Source organism: Hypanus sabinus, chromosome 8 (genome assembly GCF_030144855.1).
Source record: "Hypanus sabinus isolate sHypSab1 chromosome 8, sHypSab1.hap1, whole genome shotgun sequence".
NCBI lineage: Eukaryota > Metazoa > Chordata > Chondrichthyes > Myliobatiformes > Dasyatidae > Hypanus > Hypanus sabinus.
The window spans coordinates 74,128,989-74,150,314 of NC_082713.1; the positions used below are offsets into that span (position 1 = coordinate 74,128,989).

The following is a 21,326-nucleotide window of genomic DNA, read 5'->3' on the forward strand; positions in this document are numbered from 1 at the left end:
TAATATGATTAGGAATAGACAGCATGGCCTTGTGAAAGGTAGGTCGTGCCTTATGAGCCTGATTGAATTTCTTGAGGATGTGACTAAACACATTGATGAAGGTAGAGCAGCAGATATAGTGTATATGGATTTCAGCAAGGCATTTGACAAGGTACCCCATGCAAGGCTTATTGAGAAACTAAGGAGGCATGGGATCCAAGGGGACATTGCTTTGTGGATCCAGAACTGGCTTGCCCACAGAAGGGCAAAGAGTTGTTGTAGATGGGTCATATTCTGCATGGAGGATGGTCACCAGTGGTGTGCCTCAGGGATCTGTTCTGGGACCCCTACTCTTAGTGATCTTTTTAAATGACCCGGATGAGGAAGTGGAGGGATGGGTTAATAAAATTGCTGATGACACAAAGCTTGGAGGTGTTGTGAATAGTGTGGAGGGCTGTCAGAGGTTACAGTGGGATATTGATAGGATGCAAAACTGGGCTGAGAAGTGGCAGATGGAGTTCAACCCAGATAAGTGTGAGGTGGTTCATTTTGGTAGGCCAAATATGATGGTAGAATATAGTATTAATGTTAAGACTCTTGGCAGTGTGGAGGATCAGAGGGATCTTGGGGTTTGAGTCCATAGGACACTCAAAGCTGCTATGCAGGTTGAGTCTGTAGTTAAGAAAGCATACAGTGCATTGTCCTCCAATAGTGGGATTGAGTTTAGGACCTGAGAGGTAATGTTGCAGCCATATAGGACCCTGGTCAGACCCCACTTGAGAGTACTGTGCTCAGTTCTGGTCGCCTCAGTATAGGAAGGATGTGGAAACCATAGAAAGGGTGCAGAGGAGATTTACAAGGATGTTGCCTGGATTGGGGAGCACGCCTTATGAGAATAGGTTGAGTGAACTTGGCCTTTTCTCCTTGGAGCAGAGGATGAGAGGTGACCTGATAGAGGTGTACAAGATAATGAGAGGCATTGATTGCGTACATAATCAGAGGCTTTTTCCCCAGTGTTGAAATGGCAAGAATGAGGGGGCACAGTTTTAAGGTGCTTGGAAGCAGGTACAGAGGAGATGTCAGGGATAAGTTTTTAATGCAGAGAGTGGTGTATGTGTGGGATGGGCTGCCAGTGATGGTGCTGGAGACGGATAGGATAGGGTCTTTTAAGAGACTCCTGGATAGGTACATGGAGCTCAGAGATGGGTAACTCTCGGTAATTTCTAAGGTAAGGACATGTTTGGAACAGCTTTGTGGGCTGAAGGGCCTGTATTGTGCTGCAGGTTTTTTTATGTTTCTATGTTTCTAATTCCAACAGCGTCATCAGGCAAAATTTTCCCTTTAGGAAACCATGCTGACTCTGTCCTATCTTGTCCTGTGTCACCCCGTATTCCATAAACTCATCCTGAACAATTGACTCCAAAATCTTCCCAATCACTGAAGTAAGGTTAACTGATCTATAATTTCCTTTCTGCTGCCTCCCTCCTTTCTTAAAGAGTGGATTGGCATTGAAGAAGTATTTTTTTTCTTGATGATAAGTAAAGTTTGACTCGATTGATTACTAAAGTGAAGTAGTTATGAGAGAAGATTAAGTAGGCTGGGAGTGCATTTTCTAAATCATAAGTCTATATTCTAAATGGGGAGAGAATACAGAAATCAGAGGTGCAAAGGGACGTGCGAGTCCTCATGCAGAATTCCTCAAAGATTAACACAGGGTGAATTGGTAGTAAGGAAGGCAAATGCATTCATTTTGAAAAGACTAAAATATAAAAGCACGGGTGTAATTTAGGGACTTTGTAATGTTTTGGTTGGAGCATACTTGGAGAATTGTGAGCAGGTTTTAGCAAAGAAAGGATGCCTTGGTCTTGAAGAGGGTTCAGAGGAGTTTCACATGAATGATACTGAGGATGAAAGGATTAATGTATGAGAATCATTTGAATGCCTTGGCCTGTAGTAACTGGATAGAAGGATGAGGGAGATCTCATTGTACCCTACCAAATACTGAAAGCCTTGGATGGAGTGGACATGGACAAAATGGGCCAAAGATCAAAGGGCACAGCCTCAGAATAAAAGGACATCCCGTTAGAACAGAAATGAGAGAAATTTCTTTAGCCTGAGGGTAATTACTCTGTGGAATTCACTACTGTGGAGGCCAAGTTATTAAATATATTTAAAACAGAGGCTGATTGGTTCTTGATTAGTAAAGATGTAAAAGGATATGTGGAGAATGCAGGTGAATAATGTTGAGATAGAAAAAAAAAGCCAAAATTGAATGGCAGGGCAGACTCGATGGCCCAAATGGCCTAATTCTGCCCCCACGTCAATGAGCAGTACAGTAGCGTAGCGGTTTGTGTAATGCTTTACAGCAACAGTGATCACCGAATGGGATTAAATTCCCACCACTGTCTGTAAGGAGCTCGTATGTTCTCCCCATGTCTGCATGGTTTTCCCCCAGGTGCTGCAGTTACCTCCCACATTTCAGAAAGATGTATACGTGAGGCTAAGGATTAATAAATTGTGGGCATCCTCTGTAGGTTCTGGAAGCATGGTCACTCGTGTGGGCTACACACTCCCCCTCCCAGCACATCCTTGGTCATTGATGCAAACAACATATTTTCAATGCTTCGATATATAAAACCAACTTTTTAAAAGTATTTTATGTCTTAACAATCTAGGAGAATATTTCTTCTGGTAGAAATTAAAATTGAGATGAGTGAATTTCTTTTCTCAGAGCAATGGGAATCTTGGGATTTTGTAATGACAAAAGTTACTAAGTACTGTATATTCAACTGAGGTATATTTTTGGGCATCAAAAACTACAGAGATCAGGAAGGAATACAATATGAGACCAAAGATCTTATGACCTTAATGATGGCAAATCAGATTCAAGGTACTAACTACTGCTACGCTATGTACTTTGTAGCAACTACTTATAATACTCAGTATAGGAGAAAGAACAATGAGAACAATAAGACAGAGACTAAAACAAGATTGGAAAGAGGAAGGTAGCAATGGAAAAGAATGGTAGAACTTTGTACCTGCCTCCGATAACAGATAAGTAATCCTCCTGAGCTACTAAGTCAATAAGCAAGGGCAACGAGGCTAATAGGTTCAAATACTTTACCATTGGCACAGGCTCACAACACAGAAACAAGGTTAATGAGCCAGAGAAAGCAAAACTTGCTGGTTCCTGTTTACTTATGTCAACTGGATTATTTTACCTGTGGGATTTGATCGTTTTGGTGGTCCAATCTGGCCAGGCTGAAGGACAATAGCTCCTCCTTCAGGCTGAAACTAGAAAACATATCACAGTCATTATGTAAAATCAGCAAGTGTCTCATTTGCTGAGATCTTTCAACAAGACACTAAAAATATGAATACTCATATTAGTTATTCATTTATTTTTATTTCATGCATCAGTTTCCAATATACTGCAGTGCATCCCATAACGACTCTGTTACAATATAGGCAAGTAAGCAAAATCACCACAGAATCACCTACTGACTTGTCAAATGTGGGGAGTTTAATTCCTCTCAAATCCTAGAAAAGATTGTCTTAGTCACTTCTCTGAACGTGCTGATCTTCCCACCTCAGTGGAGAAAGATGACATAATCCACGTTCTTAAGGTTCTGACTCACCCTCCAGCCCCTGTTGGTGATAAACCTTCCTCCTTCCCTGAAGGTGCTGCCAATCTTCCTCCAGAGGATCTTAGTCAAGGAGATGAACCAGACTCTTCGGCCTGACTCATTCTTACTGACTGACGTGCTAATGTACGCTAATCCCATTTTCCTGCATTTGGCCCATATTCCTCTGACCCTTTCCTACCCCATGTACCAGCCTAAATGGATTTTGTAACATTGTGATTGTACCTGCCTCCTACACTTCTGACAGTTTAACCTTTATACCAACCACGCTCCATCTAAAAAACTTGCCACTCAATCTCTTCCTTTCTTTTTCAATCTTTTTATTGTTGTTATTAACATCAACAAAATAAAATTGGTACATAGATAATGGGATTACAAACATACACAATTCAACTGAACATGAAAGAATATATAAGCAATGATTACAGTATAAATGGGTATTCCCAAATCATAGACGATGCAATATACAAATAAACAAGGCAACCCTAAGTATATCATAATATATAATAAAAAAACAGAAAAAAGAAAAAAAGAGAAAAAAAATTATGCAAAAAAACTAATCTAATAATCTAGTAACTAATAAGGAAAAAAACAAAAAAAGAAAAAAGGAAAAAAAAGAAAAAAAGGAAAAAGAAAAAAAAAGGGCTGTTTATAATATCTCACAAAAATACAAAGTCATCAGTGTCGTCAACTCCGATCCTCTCAATATATATAGAATCAAAACTGGAAAATCAAATAGGTCTGGAACAGGGTCATATTACATGATATGAAAACATTGAATAAATGGTCTCCATATCTTTTCAAATTTAATAGGAGTATCAAATACACCACTTCTAATTTTTTCTAAATTTAGACATAACATAGTTTGAGAAAACCAATGAAATACGGTAGGAAGATTAATTTCTTTCCAATTCAACAAAATAGATCTTCTAGCCATTAGTGTAAGAAATGCAATCATTCGACAAGCAGAAGAGGACAAATGGAGTGAGTCCATCATTGGTAAACCAAAAATTGCAGTAATAGGATGAGGTTGTAAATCAATGTTCAATACCGCAGAGATAATATCAAAAATATCTTTCCAATATTTTTCCAAAAGCGGACACGACCAGAACATATGAGTTAAAGACGCTATCTCAGACTGACATCTGTCACAAATAGGATTTATATAGGAATAAAAATGAGCCAATTTATCCTTGGACATATGAGCCCTGTGCACAACTTTAAACTGTATTAGTGAATGTTTAGCACATATAGATGATGTATTAACTAATTGAAGAATTTTATCCCAATTCTCAATAGGGATAGTAAGGTTAAGTTCTCTTTCCCAATCATTTTTAGTCTTATAAAAGGGCTCTGAACGTATCTTCATAATTATATTGTAAAGTTTTGATATTAGGCCTTTCTGAAAGGGGCTTAGTTCAAACAAATTCTCCAAAATGTCTGAAGACACAAAATTTGGAAAAGTAGGAAGTACAGTATTTAAGAAATTCCTAATCTGTAAATATCTAAAAAAATGAAATCTAGGCAAATTATATTTATTAGATAATTGCTCAAAAGACATAAAACAATTATCCAAAAATAAGTCGGAAAATCGTAGTAATCCTTTAGTCTTCCAAGCTGAATAAGCTTGGTCTATAATAGAAGGATAAAAAAAAACAATTGGATACAATAGGAATATTTAAAACAAACTGAGTCAACCCAAAAAATTTCCGAAATCGAAACCATATACGTAAAGTATGTTTAACTATCGGGTTGTCAATTTGTTTTGGCAATTTAGAAAGAGCAAAGGGAAGAGAAGTCCCTAAAATAGAACCCAGTGCAAATCCTTGTACAGATTTAATTTCCAGGTTCACCCAATTAGGGCTAAAAGATATATCCCAATCCTTTAACCAACATATCAAATATCGGATATTAACTGCCCAATAATAAAATCTAAAATTAGGCAATGCCAATCCACCTTCCTTCCTTGCCTTCTGTAAATATATTTTACCTAATCTAGGATTTTTATTCTGCCGTATATATGAGGAAATTTTTTAATCAACATCAGCAAAAAAAGATTTTGGAATAATAATTGGTACCGCTTGAAATATATATAAAAACTTGGGTAAAATAACCATCTTAATAGCATTAATCCGACCTATCAGAGATAAAGATAGTGGCGACCACTTAGTAAACAAACATTTAATCTGATCGATTAAGGGTAAAAAATTAACCTTAAATAAGTCTTTATAGTTTTTTGTGATTTTAATCCCTAAGTAAATAAAAGAGTCATTAACTAATTTAAAAGGTAAATTTCCATAAATTGGAACCTGTCTATTTAAAGGAAACAATTCACTCTTATTAAGATTTAATTTATACCCGGAAAAATCACTAAATTGAGCCAGCAATGATAAAACTGCAGGAATGGATTTCTCAGGATTAGAAATAAATAATAATAAATCATCTGCATATAATGATAACTTATGTATATCTGTCCCACGATTAATACCAAGAATATTCTGTGATTCTCTGATAGCAATTGCCAAGGGTTCTAAGGCAATATCAAATAATAATGGACGAAGAGGACAACCTTGTCTACAGCCCTGAAATAAGCGAAAAAAGGGAGATCTTTGATTGTTAGTAAGCACCGAGGCTACTGGAGTATAATATATTAGTTTAATCCAGGAAATGAATGTTGGACTAAAATTAAACTTCTCCAGCACATTAAATAAGTATGGCCATTCAACTCTATCAAATGCTTTCTCCACATCTAATGAAATAACACATTCTGAAGTGCTATGTGAAGGAGTATAAACAATATTCAATAGTCTCCTAACATTGAAAAAAAGAATAGAGATTTTTAATAAAACCAGTTTGATCTTCCGAAATAATTTGGGGTAATACCTTCTCCAGCCTGGATGCCAATAACTTAGAAAAGATCTTGGAATCTACATTCAATAAGGATATTGGTCTATAGGATGCACAGTCAGTAGGGTCTTTATCTTTCTTCAATATTAAAGAAATGGAAGCTCTATAAAAAGATTGTGGCAAATTGCCCAGTCTAATTGCTTCTTCAAAAACCCTGCATAACCAAGGAGAAAGAGTAGCGGAAAAACATTTTAAAAATTCCACTGTATACCCATCTGGACCTGATGCTTTCCCAGAATTCATGGAGGAAATAACCCCTTTAATTTCTGCATCCATAATAGGAGTTTCTACTATTGAAAGATCATCTGATGATAATTTTGGAAAATTAAATTTCCCAAGAAAATCACACATGGTATTACGATCTTGAGGGAATTCAGAATGATACAGGGAGGTATAAAAATCTTGAAATGATTTATTTATCTCATCATGGTTAACTGTCAGATCCCCATTCTGCTGACGGATCTTAGTAATTTGACGTTTAACCAAAGCATTCTTCAATTTGACTAGCCAACAGTTTACCCGATTTATCACTGTGTATATAAAAATCAGATCTGGTTTTCATTAATTGATTTTCAATCGAAGATGTAACTAATAATCTATGTTCCGTTTGAAGTTCAACCCTTTGTTTGTAAAGCTCCTTACTAGGAGAGATCCAATATTTCTTGTCAATCTCTTTAATTTTATCAACCAATAGAAGAGTTTCCTTCTTAATGCGTTTTCTCAGACCAACAGAGTAAGAGATAATCTGTCCATGTATATATGCTTTAAAAGTGTCCCAAAGTGTTCCGCAAGAAATATCATCCGTGGAATTAATTGAAAAGAAGAAATTGATCTGTTCATTCATAAATTTAATAAAGTCCGGATCTTGCAGTAAAGTAGAATCAAATCGCCATTGTCTAGCATTAGAAGCTGTATCCATAAATTTAATAGAAAGTTTTAATGGAGCATGGTCAGAGATGGCTATAATATCATAATTACAACCAATTACGGATGGAATAAAACAAAAGTCAATAAAAAATAGTCAATTCTCGAGTAGGAATGATAAACATGTGAGAAAAAAGAAAACTCTTTGTCCTTAGGATGCTGAAATCTCCAAATATCAAAAATTCCATTATCAGTCAAAAAAGAGTTAATACAAGTGGGTAAAGTCTGAGTAGATATAGATTTGTCCATCAAAGGGTTTAAACAACAATTAAAGTCACCACCCATTATTAACTTATATTCATTTAGATTAGGTAGAGAAGTAAATAGGGACTTAAAAAAATCAGGACAATCCACATTTGGATCATAAACATTAACCATAGCAACCTTTTTGTTAAAAAGTAAGCCACTAATTAACAAAAATCTAACATTTGGATCCGAAAAGATATCATGTTGGACAAATGCAATAGAGGAGTCAATAAAAATTGAAACTCCCTTTACTTTGGCATTCAAATTCGAGTGATACTGTTGATCCCCCTCCAAAACCTAAAAAAGCGATAATTGTCCTCTTTCCTCACGTGAGATTCTTGTACAAAAATAATATGAGCATTAAGTCTTTGGAATACTTTGAAAATCGTTTTCCGTTTAATCGAATGGTTTAAACCATTAGTATTCCAAGAGACAAAATTAATGGTCTGAGCCATATTTCTAAAATCAACCCTTTGGTATATAAAGGGTTAACCAAATTATAAACTCATGCACCCGGAAGAGGAACAAAAATAAGGAGCGGACCCGGAAGTGACGACATCGTGGACATATTTGTAGTTCAAAATCAGCCCAAATGAGAAAACTGAAAAAAAACTGGTAAAAGAAACATAAAATTTAGAAAATTTAGAAAAAGACCTCCCACCCCCCCAGCCAAGAGGAAAAAAGAAAAAAAGCACCTCAGCCAAGGATAGGCTGGGAAAAGGGAAAGATGAAACTAAATCTACCCACATATCAGCAGAAGACAACTCCGAATATAAAGGATATATAAAAAAAATCCACCCAAACTCTAAAAAAAATTATAACCACTATACTAAAACCAAACTTCTTAATTTAATTGGTAGTAAAAAAAAACAAAAATATAATCACTAGTAACTTATAAATTGGGTTAAAACCCAAACAAACCAAAAAAAAATTTAAACTGTGATAAGAGATGCATTATAGGAAGAAGATGAGAGAAAAAAAATGGCGAAACCATAAAAAAAAGCCAAAAATATTTTAGAGAAAAAACCGCCGTCTTAATAAAAAAAAATTCACCTTCGAAGAATTAAAAATTCACCTTCGAAGGATTAATAATAATAACCAAAGATAAAGTACAGTAGTTGAAGTAAGTAAAATAAAAAGATTAGTATGTCAAAAAAAAACTTTAACTAGAGTATAAAATATAGAGTAAACCTACACCAATAGCCAGAAACAAACTCTGGTTTTGGAAATAAAAACCATCTTGCACGATCAAAATCACTCATTTATTAGAGATGAGTGTCTGTAGTAGTATGGAAGTTCTCCTTCAAAAAGCTTCTCGCTTCAGAAAACCCAACATGGAGCATTCGGAGGCGAGATTCTAAGCTTCGCAGGGTATAAGGGCACAGGTTTTAGATTTTTCTCATAGCATTCAGACATCAGAGGTTTAAAAAGAAGCCTTTCCTTCATTACTTCTGGACTAAAATCTTCTACTAATCGAAAATCGTGATCTTGAAATTTGACCATCCCTACACGCCGAGCCACACGAATAAGTTGCTCTTTAACATGCACATAATGAAATCGGACAATTACAACCGGTGGTTTAGCTGAAGCACTCGGTGATCGACGCATAATTTTGTGAGCACGATCGAGTAACGGAGGACTGTCTGGGAATACAGAGGGGAATGCATCCTTTAAAAGTTGAGCAAAGTACTTCGTGGGGTCCCCTTGTTCAATACCTTCCGGGAGACCAAGTATGAGTAGGTTCTGTCTTCTGGACCGATTCTCAAAGTCGACACTCTTGGCTTTAAGTGTTTCCACCTGTTTAATCATCGAAAGTAAGTTCTGCTGCAGTTCTTCAATTATCAAGTCTCGCTTTCGGGCATCTTCTTGCAGGGTTGCGATTAGAACTTATTGCTGGTTAACTACTGAATCTGTCTTATCCATATAATCTTGAAAAGCCTTTATATCTTGTTTAAAAATTTGTCGTTGTTCTTCAAATTTTTGATTTAAAACCTCCAATAGCATTTCATAAGTCAGTTCAGTACGCTTAGCGTCGGTCTGTTTTTTCTTTCCATTTCCATTAGAATTTTTCCCAGGTTCTCGCCCTTTAGATCTAAGAGCCATTTCTGTACTAATTTCTTCAAAAATTCACAATATACTCTTAAAGATAGGTCCAAGAAAATAGTAAGAATCTTTTGGTGTAGGTACAAATAAGTTAAATAAGGGTGATCATAGGTTAAAAAAAGTAAAGGTTATGGAGCGAATCTGAAACAGTACTCACTCCATGAGCGTCTCCTGCTGACTCCGCCGCTCAATCTCATAGTCATAGAAAAGTACAACACAGAAACAAGTTGTGCCGAACCATTTAAACTGCCTACTCCTATCGAGCTGCACCAGGACCATCGCTCTCCATACTCCTGCCATCCATGTACCTATCCAAACTTCTCTTATATGTTGAAATTGAGCTCACATGCACGAATTGCACTGGTGGCTTGTTCCACACTCTCACAACCTTCTGAGTGAAGAAGTTTCACCTCATGCTCCCCTTAGACTTTTCACCTTTCACCCTTAACCTATGACTGCTAGCTGTAGTCTCACCTAACCTCAGTGGAAAAAGTCCGCTTGCATTTACCCTATCTATAACCCTCATAATTTTGTATACCTCTATCAAATTTCCTATCAATCTTCTGCATTCCAGGAAATAAAGTCCTATCCTATTCAATCTTTCCTTATAACTCAGGTCCTCGAAGTTGATGAGAAACAGTGAGGAGCCAATCATGCCAAAAAATCACAGTCAATGGACAAGAACTAGAGACTGTCAAATGGTTCAAGTATCTTGGCACCACTATCAACCAAGAAAGATCAAAGTCTGAAGTCCTTGCAAGGACAGTCCAAACAACAATGTTGGCTGAACTAAAACCAGTCTGGAGAGACAATAACATTGATCTTAGATCCAATTTGAAACTCCTGCATGTTCTCATGCTCTCCATCTTCTTGTACGCATGCAAATCATGGACACTGACAGCAGAACTGCAAAAGGTGATCCAGGCAGTAGAAATGAGATGCTTCAGAAGGCTCCTCGGCATCTCCTACACAGACTGTGTCTCAAACGATGAAACATTAGGAACCATCACTCAGTACACGAGACACTACGAAGATCTATTGCCCACAATAAAGAAGAGGAAACTGAGATCATATGGCCACATAACAAGATCAAGTGGATTCTCAAACACCATTCTTCAGGGAATGGTGCAGGGGAAAAGGAAAAGTGACAGACAGAGGAAAAAATGGGCAGCTGGCATAGCAGAGTGGACCAGAGAGAGCTTTGCCACAATCTAGACATCCACCCACAACTGAGTGATGGAGGCAACTGGTGCAGTGCTCATCTATACAGTGTCCCTACGACCTAGTCGGGTTGTGCGATCCTTAACCGTAACAGTAAGCTCCAGATCTGTTAACATCCTGGTTAATTTTCTCTGTACTGTTTCAACCTTATTTACATCTTTCCTGTAGGTAAGTGACAAAAATGGCACACTCCAAAAGCTTTCTTTACAATCTACTTCTGATGCCACTTTAAATGAATTATGGAAATGTATCCCCAGATCCCTGTGTTCTACCGTGCTCCTCCGTTCCCTACCATTCATTGTGTAAGACCTATCCTGGTTGGTCCTACTTAAAGGGCAACACCTCATCTTGTTTGCATTAAATTCTATATGCCATTTTTTAGCACATTGTTCCAGTTGGTCCAAATCCCGCTGCAAGCTCTGATAGTCTTCCTTGCTGTCCATTGCACCCCAAATCTTGGTGCCATCCACAAATTTGCTGATTCACTTAACCACATTATCATCCAGATCACTGATATTGATGACAAACAATAATGGACCCAGCACCAATTCACGCAGCATGCCATGAGTTACGGGCCTCCAGTCAGAGAATCAGAGACACAACCATCTATTAGCACTTATCTATTAGCTTCTCCCACAAAGCCAATGTCCAATCCAATTTACTATCTCATCTCAAATGCCAACCATGTAGGACCTACCATGTAGGACCTTGTCAAATGCCTTGCTAAATTTCATGTAGTCAACATCTACTGCCTTGTCTTCATCAACTTTCCTGGTAATGTCCTCGAAGAACTCTATAAGATTGGTTAGATACAACCTACCACATACAAAAATGCTGACTAACCCTAATCAGTCCCTATCTATTCAAATACTCATATATCCGGTCCCTTAGAATACCTTCCAATAACTTTCCCACTACTGATGTCAGGCTCACTGGTCCAAAATTTCCTAGTTCATACCTAGAGCTTTTCTTGAACAGCAGAACAACATAAAACTATCCTCCAATCCTCTGATACTTCACCTGTCGCTAAGGATGATTTAAATATAGTATCTCTACTAGGCTGTCTGCAATTTCTGCACTTGCTTCCCACAGAGTCTGAGGGAATATCTTGTCAGGCCTTGGGAATTTATCCACCCTAATTTGCCTGAAGACAGCAAATACCACCTTCTCTGTAATCTGTATAGGCTCCACGACCTCACTGTTGCCTTGCCTCAGATCTACAGATTCTGTGCCCATTTCTCAAATAAATACAGAGGCAAAAAAATTCATTTCAAATCTTCCCCCATCTCTTTTCATTCCACGCATGGATTACCATTCTGAACTCCCAGAGGACCAACTTTGTCCTTTGTGATCCTTTTGCTCTTAGCATATCATAAGGATTCTCCTTCACCATGTCTGTTAGGACAAACTCATGCCTTCTTTTAAGTCTCCTGATTTCATTCGTAAGTGTTCTTTTGTACTTCTTATACTTCATAAGTACCTCATCTATTCCTAACTGCCTATACCCGTTTTGCACCTCCTCTTTTCCCTTAACCAGGGCCTCAATATCTCTTGAAAACCAAGGTTCCCTAAACCTATTATCTTTATCTTTTATTCTGACAGGCACATGGAAACTTTGTACCCTCAAAATTTCACTTTTGAAGGCCTCCCACTTACCAAGTACACATTTGACAGAAAACAGCCTGTCCCGATCCACACCTGCCAGATCTTTTCTGATAGCATCAAAATTGGCCTTTCTCCAATTTAGAATCTCAACCCCCATCAAGATGTACCTAGGATGACAAGCAACCTTCACTGCCCTAACTATCATTAAATTCATAGAGCTATGAATTTGTCGCCAAAGGTCCCACTACATTGTGGTTCCCAAAACTTTTTGGGCTACAGTCCCCTTGGCTCCCAGACCATATCCCTACTCTCTCTTTCCAGCTGTTACATTAAAACTATAAAGCATTTTGATTTATGATACGTAGTGAAGGAAAATAGGAACTGCAAATTAAAAAGTGACAAATAATTGCAAAATTTATTCACATCTTTTTAAAGCTACAAATAAAATTATTTCCTTATTTAAATACAGTAAAAACTATATTCATCAAAAATTTTGGAGCATACATTAGTAGTCCAACTATTCTCTCCTTCATTGCACTTTCATCTTTCAATGAGATGGATGGATTTGGTGCAGTGATATCAGCTTCTGAACATCAGGCTGAATGTGTCTCAGAGGGAATCTCAGATCCCCATGTTCAGTAATTTGCAGTCTGTTTCTCTGCTTTGAAAGAAGCTGTTAACTGTTCTGAAACCATGCTCCGCTAAATATGACGTTGGAAAGGCAGTAAAGAACACCTAGACCTTTTTTTTGACAGTTCAGGATAGAGTTCAGTGATTTTTTTCTTGATATGATTTTTTGAACCTCGCCTTCAGCTCAAATTCATTTTGTAGCGAGATCAGTTCTCCCTCTGTCCTTCTTGTTAATTCCTCGTTACAAGTGTTCAGAAATGGATTAATTACCTATTCTGGAATTTCGATAGAGGGAAAATCCTGAAATCTCTCTGACATGCCTTTAAGCAGTTCACAATCATCTGGTATTCTTTCTTTCTCTTCCAACTCAGCAATCTTGGAAATCGGAAAAAGTCACGCCGGCCAATGTTGCACTTAAATAGGGTCAATGTGGAGACAATTGATTTGACTTTGATAAGATTCACATCACTTCTTTACAATTGAAGATTGATATCATTAAACTTTGTGAACAATTCTGACAAACAAGCAATGTGATGCCTAATATACTTAAGTGATTACTGAATGAAGCAGTTGAGTCTTCAAAAATATTTTCATAATTTCAAAAAGTGCATAAAGCAACTCAGATTTCCTTTTCAGAACCATCTGACTTCTTGTGTGCAACAGCAAGCATGAAAATCATCATCCTCAGGAGGAAACCAAAAGTCCATGAGCCAGTCCTTATTGTAGGGTCAGAGGCAGAGAGCATCAACAACTTTAAAGTCCTTGGTATTATTATTTCTGAGGACCTGTCCTAGGGCCAAACCTTAAGTTCAATTATGGAGAAAGACCACAGTGCCTCTACTTCCTTAGGAATTTGCAAAGATTTGGCATGGCATCTAAAACTTTGACAAACTTCTATAGATGTAGAGTGGAGAGTATATTGATTGACAGCATTACAGACTGGTATAGAAACACTAATGCTCTTGAATGCAAAATGCTACAAAGAGTAGTTGATACAGCCCAGTACATCATGGGTAAAGCCCCCCTAACCATTGAGCACATCCACACAAAATGTTGTTGCAGGAAAGCAATATCCATCATCGGGAATCTCCACCACCCAGGACATGCTCTCTTCTCACCGCTGCCATTAGGAAGAAGGAACAAGAGTCTGAGGGGTCACAACACCAGGTTCAGGAACAGTTATTACCTCTCAACCATCAGGTTCTTGAACCAAAGGGGATAATTTCACTCAACCTCACTAGCCCCATCATTGAAATGTTCCCATAACATATAGACTCACTTTCAAGCACTCTTCCTCTCATGTTCTCAAGATTTATTGCTTATTTATTTATAATTATTCTTTATTTGTTTTTTGTATTTGCACAGTTTGTGTTGTGAACTGGTTGAATGCCCAAGTTGGTGTGGTCTTTCATGAATTCTGTTACAGTTATTATTCAATTATAGGATTAATGAGTATGCACACAAGAAACTGAAATGAATCTCAGGGTTGCATATGCTGAAATATATATACTTTGATAATAAATTTACTTTGAACTATGAACATTGAAAAAGCTGTTCCTGAAATTTGTATGTGCGTAACTATAGGCTCCAGTACCTACCTCCTTCATGATGGTAGCAATGAGAAGAGGGCACATCCTAGATGATGAGGGTCTTTAATGCTGAATGTCATTTTTTTTGAGGCATCACCTTTTGAAGTTGTCCTGGAAAGGCTTCATGATGGAGCTGGCTGAGTTTGCAACTTCCTGCAGCTTTTTCTGATCCTATGCCCCTCCATGCCACACTTTGATGTAACCAGTTAGAATGCTCTTAACGTACATGTGTAGAAACTTGCGAGAGTCTTTGGTGACATACCGAGTTTCCTCAAACTGCAAATGAAATTTAGCCCTCTTTGTGTTTGTATCAAAATGCTGGGCAGAGGATAGATCTTCAGAAATGTTGACACTCAGGAACTTGAAAATGCTCACCCTTTCCACTGCTGATCCCTCAATAAGAACTTGTGTACATTTCCTTGATCTCTTCCTGAAGTCCACAATCAATTCCTTGGTCTTGCTGATTTTGAGTGTGAGGTTGCAACACCACTCAACCAGCTGGTCAATCTCACACATGTATGCCTCATCACCATCTGAAATTCTGCAAACAATACTTGTGCCATCTACTAATTTATGGATGAATTTGAGCTGTGCCCAGTCACACAGTCGTGGGTATAAAGAGAGTGGAACAATGGGCTAAGCATGCATCCTTGAGGTGCGCCAGTGTTGGTTGTCAGCAAAGAGGAAAAGTTATTTCCAGTCTGCACTGACTGTGGTCTCCCGCTGAGGAAGTAAAGGGTCCAGTTGCAGAGGCTCAATATTTGGAGCTTGTTGATTAGTACGGGGGGGGGGGGGGGGGAATCAGTTTTCTTAGTTACTTCCTCAAAAAACTCAATCAGATTTGTGAGTCCTAATTTCCCATGCACATAGTTAAAGATTCAAAGTAAATTTACTATCAAGATACATATACGGCACCATATATTACCCTGAGGTTTATTTTCTTGCAGGCAATCACAGTAAATGCAAAAGAAATAATAGAATCAATGGAAAACTACACACAATTTGTGACACAAACAAAAATGGACAAACAACCAAAGTGCAAAAGACTACAAACTGTGCAAATACAAAAAAAGAAAATTATAATAATATTATAATAATATTCTAAGGTGATTCTCTAAACCTACTATAGTTCTGTATAGCTTTAAAACCACTCTCTAATTTACTGAATCAGACATAAATGGATATCAAATCAGAAACAACAAAATGAATTATACCTTGACACACCTTCTATACATGGATGATTTGAAATTATACGCTCTTTCATCAGTAAAGATAAAGTAATTAATTAAAATAGTAGTCCAATCACAAACAAGAGAAAAACTGCAGATGCTGGAAATCCTGGCAACACACACAAAATGCTGGAGGAACTCAGCAGGCCAGGAAGCATCTATGGAAAAGAATATAGTCAACTTTTTGGGTTGAGACCCTTCATCATGACTGGAGGAAAAGAGATGAGGAGTCAGAGTTAGAAGGTGGGGCAGGGGTAATAGTAGAACTATTTTTGAAAGATATAAACATGAACTTTGAACTAGGTAAGTAGAGAACATTAAACATAAAGAAAGATGCAATGGAGCTAATAGAGTACAAAACAGAGCAGTAGGATACAATACAACCTATGGATGAATATGAAACATATAAGTATCTGAGATATCAACAAGCAAAAGAAATAGATCATACTGTGATAAAGGGAAAATGTTTGACAGAATTTACTTCAAGGCTTAAGAAACAGAGCTCAATGGTAAAAATACAACAAAGGCAATAAACACTTTTGCTCTACCCATATTAACGTATTCTTTTGCATAATACCTTGGTCTGAAACCGATCTGGAAAATATGAACTGAAATGGCAAATTTCAGAAAAGACTATGTATACTCGAATGCGTTTAGATGAACACTATCTAGGACAGAAGGGGGAAGAGGAATAAGGCATTAAAAATTTCCATGTCAGATAAAACTTATGAAGATACGCTTTCATCAATGAAAAAAGGATTCTGCACTCCACACAAGAAATGCAATTCTGATAAAAAGTATACACTAATAAACTTAAATGAAAGCACAAACCAGAAAAAATGAAGACATTTACACTAATGAAGGAAAAGTTAACCAATGGAAGAGCATGATCCTCCATGGAAGACATCCCAATGATCTGAGCAAACTAAATGTCGATAAGGAAGTGTCAAACACCTAGTTTAGAGTTAGAGACCTTATCCCAGAAACCAAAGATTTCCTTATGACAGTACAGGACCAGGTGGTTAACATAAAAAAATATTAAAAATACATAGTAAAAGACCAACAAATTCATGGCAATAAATGTAGAAGATGCCAAGAGAAGCCAGAAACAATCCAACACATGACAGGATCCTGCAGGTGTTTAACCCAATCTGATTACTTACACAGGCACAATCAAATAGCAGACATTCACCAAAATCTTGCTTTAAAATACAAACTCATAAAAGGTATCATAAAACTCATAAAAGCCTGATCCAGTTTTAGAATCAGAGTCCCACAAATTATATTACAACCGATCTGTTATTACAGATAGGACAATCTGTAATAGCTCAGGATATAATAGCACAGAATGAACAAGCAAGAGCAACTTATTTAATAGACATAGCCATTCCAACACACATAACTTACAGAAGTCAATAAGTCAAAAACACCAGAAATATGCTGAATTAAAAGAGGAAATTGAAAGACTTTGGAACATGAACAGGGTATACATTGTCCGGATAGTAATCCAGGTGCCCCCCCCTTTACAAAGGTAGAGCATTCCTATGAAACCTTTCTTAAGCCGAAATGGCGTAAAGCAAAGAACCATTAACTTATACGGGAAAAATTTTTGTAAAAGCGAAAATCCTCTTTGAAATGTGGAAACAGGTTACTAATGCAGGTCTTTTGTAGAAGTGAAGTGGTGTAAAGCGAACATTCGTAAAGTGGGGGACACCTGTATCTACAATTGGCAACATCTTACAGCTACTACACAATAGCATACACAATCAGGGCCACAGCAATATCTACGTAAAGTTTCAGAAAGCCACAGTACTAAACGCTACTAAAATAGTCCAAAAGGTCCTAGCAATTGAGAAATGAGCATACTTGACTATGCTCACACCTCAGGTCTTACCAGCTTGAGCAGAAAAAATAATAATAATAAATAAGTAATAAACATTGAGAATGTGAGTTGTAGACTTCTTAGAAGTGAATCCATTGGCTGTGGAATCAGTTCAGTGTTCGAGTGAGTGAAGTTATCTCCTCTGGTTCAAGAGCCTGATGGTTTAGTGTTAATAATTGTTCCTAAACTTGGCGATGTGGGACTTGAGGATCTTGTACTCTCTTTGTGATGGTGGCAGCAAGAAGAGAGCATGGCCTGGATGGTGGGGGCCCTTGAAATGGATGCTGCTTTCCTGCGACAGCATTCCTTGTAAATGTGCTCAATAGTGGGAAGGGCTTTACCTCTGATGGACTGGGCTGTACCCACTACTTTTTGTAGCTTTTTCCGTTCAAGGGCATTGGTGTTCCCGTACCAGAGTATGATACATCCAGTCAGTATACCCTCCACCATGCATCTGTAGAAGTTTGTCAAAGTTTTACATAACATGTCAAATCTGCAAACTTCTCAGAAAGTAGAGACTTTGCTATGCCTTCTCTGTAATAGTACTAGATCCATGACAGATCCTCTGAAATGTTAACACCAAGGAATTTAAATTTGTTCACTTTCTCTAACTCTGATGCCCTGATGATGACTGGCTCATGGATCTCTAGTTTCCTCCCCCTGTAGTTAATGATCAGCTCTTCGGTTTTGCTGACATTGAGTGAGAGGTTCTTGTTGTGGCATCATCCAGCCAGATTTTCAATCTCCCTCCTACATACTGATTTGTCACCACCTTTGATTCGGCCCATAACAGTGGTGTCACCAGCAAACTTAGATATGACATTGGAGCTGTACTTGGCCTCTCAGTGATAAGTATAAAATGCGTGGAGCAGGGGTTAAGCACACAGCCTTGCAGTTCTCCTGTGCTGGTGGTGATTGTGGAGGAGATGTTTCAGCCAATCTGAATTGACCGGGCTCTGTTTGTGATAAAATCGAGGGTACATGTGGTGAACTATGTGCCTGTCTGGACACGCCCCCTGCTGACTGCTCCTGTGGCTCCTCCCACAGGCCCCTGTATAAAGGCGATCTGAGGCCTGATGCTCGGCCTCAGTCTCCAGGTCATAGTATGATGGACACTCACTCCTGGTTCCTTCTTCCAGTCAATAAAAGCCGATATCTCGCCTTACGTCTCAGTGTGAGTTATTGGTGGTGCATCAGTACAGTTGCACAACAATGTATTGAGGCCTAGGTCTTGGAGCTTATTGCTTAGTTTTGAGGGAATTTTGGTGTTGAATGTAGAGCTATAGTCATTGAAGAGCATCCTGATGATAATAACCATACTGACTCCTCCAATCAGATGCTACCTTTCCAGGTGATCAGAAATTGCAGTCCTAAAATATTCTTCAACAGTTTCCTTACTACTGATATATGACTCACTGCCTACATTTTCCTGGCTTACCCATACTGCCCTTCTTGAAAATGGGAAGAATATGAGCTGCCCATCAATATTTTGGTAAGATGATGCAAAATTCTCTGCCAGACTTTCACAGTCTCCTCCCTTATTTCTTTGCATTTGCAGTATGTTGTTTTTTGCACATTGGTTATTTATCCATCCTGTTGGGTACAGTCTTCCATTGATTCTGTTCTGATTCTTGGATTTACTGAATATGCCCACAAGAAAATGAATCTCAACATTGTATATAGTGACATATGTGTATTTTAATAATAAATTGACTTTAAACTTTTCTTCACATAACTCTCTCAGATATACTTCATCAGGCCCTGGAGCTTTCTCCTCCTGAATGTATATCATACATCCAACAGCTTCTCTTTCCTGATACACACATCTAGAATAACAGCATACACCTCCCCAACCTTGCATCTCCATTCTCTTCTCCCTGGTGAATAGTGATGCAAAGTATTTGTTAAGGACATCACATATATCTCCCAAAATTATCAAAGGAAAAAACAGGCTTCAGACAAAAACTTCCCTTTTGGCACCCTAGCTACCTCCTTGCTCCTAATACATTTATAAAAGGTTTTGGTATTCTCTTCAATCTGTTGCTCAGGCCCTTTCCATGTCCCCTTTCTGCTCTCCTAACTGCTATCTTAAATCTCTCCTATATTCTCTGTAACCTCAAAAGACTCGCTTAATAACAATTTCCATGGCTGATGTACAACACTTTCTATTGTCTGATCAACCCTCAATTTGCTTTGTTAACCAAAGTTCATTAATCTCACCACCTTTGCTTTTTACCCTTACCCTTATGTTGATTCTGAACTATTACTATTTCACTCTATTAAATGTTGTATTTCCCTCCAGTAGTTGCCCCCAATCTACTTTAGCCAAGTCATGTCATTCACAATAGAAGTCAGTCTTACCCTAATTTAAAACCTTACTTGAGGTCCAGTCTTATCCTTTTCCATGGCTGCCTTAAATTTGAGTGAATTGTTACTGTCTTCAAAGGGTTCCACCATAGACACTTGCCCATCCTCAGTCTCTGAATTAAAATTGTATAGTTTCCTCCCTAGTAGAGAACTACAGCAGAGAAATAGGCCATTCAGCCCAACTAGTCCATGCCGAACTATTAATTTGCTTACTCCCCTCGACCTGCATCTGGACCATAGCCTCCATGCCCTTCAATCCATACATTTATCTAAACTTCTCCTAAACGTTGAAATCGAACTTGCATTCTCCACTGCCGCTGGCAACTCATTCCACACTTTTATCACCCTCTGAGTGAAAAATCTTCCCCTCATGTACTGTTATGTGTGATGAGAAAACCAATTGGAGATGGGGTCCAGAGTTGACCCCCCTGTGAACTATGCTGCTAACGAGAGAGAGAGATGAAGGGGATGGAGGAGGCATTCTGTTGTAGATGGGAGACAGAGAGACAAGGATTAAAATGGATGATTTAGTATTATGGCTCCTTCGCTATTGTTGACTAACGCCAAGGACATTTGGCCTGTTTGTGGGGATCTCTGCTGACCATTGCTCTCTCAGTAAGGTCAAAGGTGATACAATATGCTTAGCTCTCAACTCTTTAACTATCCCCTGGAATGTTCTCGATGTAAAGTTACTACCCTGGACAGATTGGAGTCCTTTGGGTAAACCTCCCAGTGTAGAAAATTTTATAAGGGCTTTTACCACAGTCTGGGCCGTGATGTTCCAGAGGGGCACCATTCCATGGAACCTAGACACAGCATACATGATAGTTAACAGATACTCATAGCCAGCTGCAGTCTTTGGCAATGGGCCCACACAATCCACTAAGACCCTGGAAGATGGTTCACCAAGAACAGGTATCGGCCTAAATGGTACTGCTAGGATCGCCTGATTAGGTTTTCTTGCACCCTGACAGGTATGACAAGCCCTGCGCAAGTTCAC

At 38.2% G+C, this 21,326-nt stretch overlaps 1 protein-coding gene across 4 annotated transcripts in view; it reads right to left on the reverse strand.

Annotated features, from left to right (window-relative positions):
* Positions 1-21,326, reverse strand: part of dnaaf6 (dynein axonemal assembly factor 6) — an 80,255-nt gene that overhangs the window by 54,544 nt on the left and 4,385 nt on the right. For all 4 annotated transcript variants that reach the window (XM_059977354.1, XM_059977350.1, XM_059977353.1 and 1 more), the window contains exon 3: positions 3,201-3,273. In XM_059977354.1, coding sequence (XP_059833337.1) covers positions 3,201-3,273 — 73 coding nt within the window. The remainder of the gene's footprint in view (positions 1-3,200; positions 3,274-21,326) is intronic.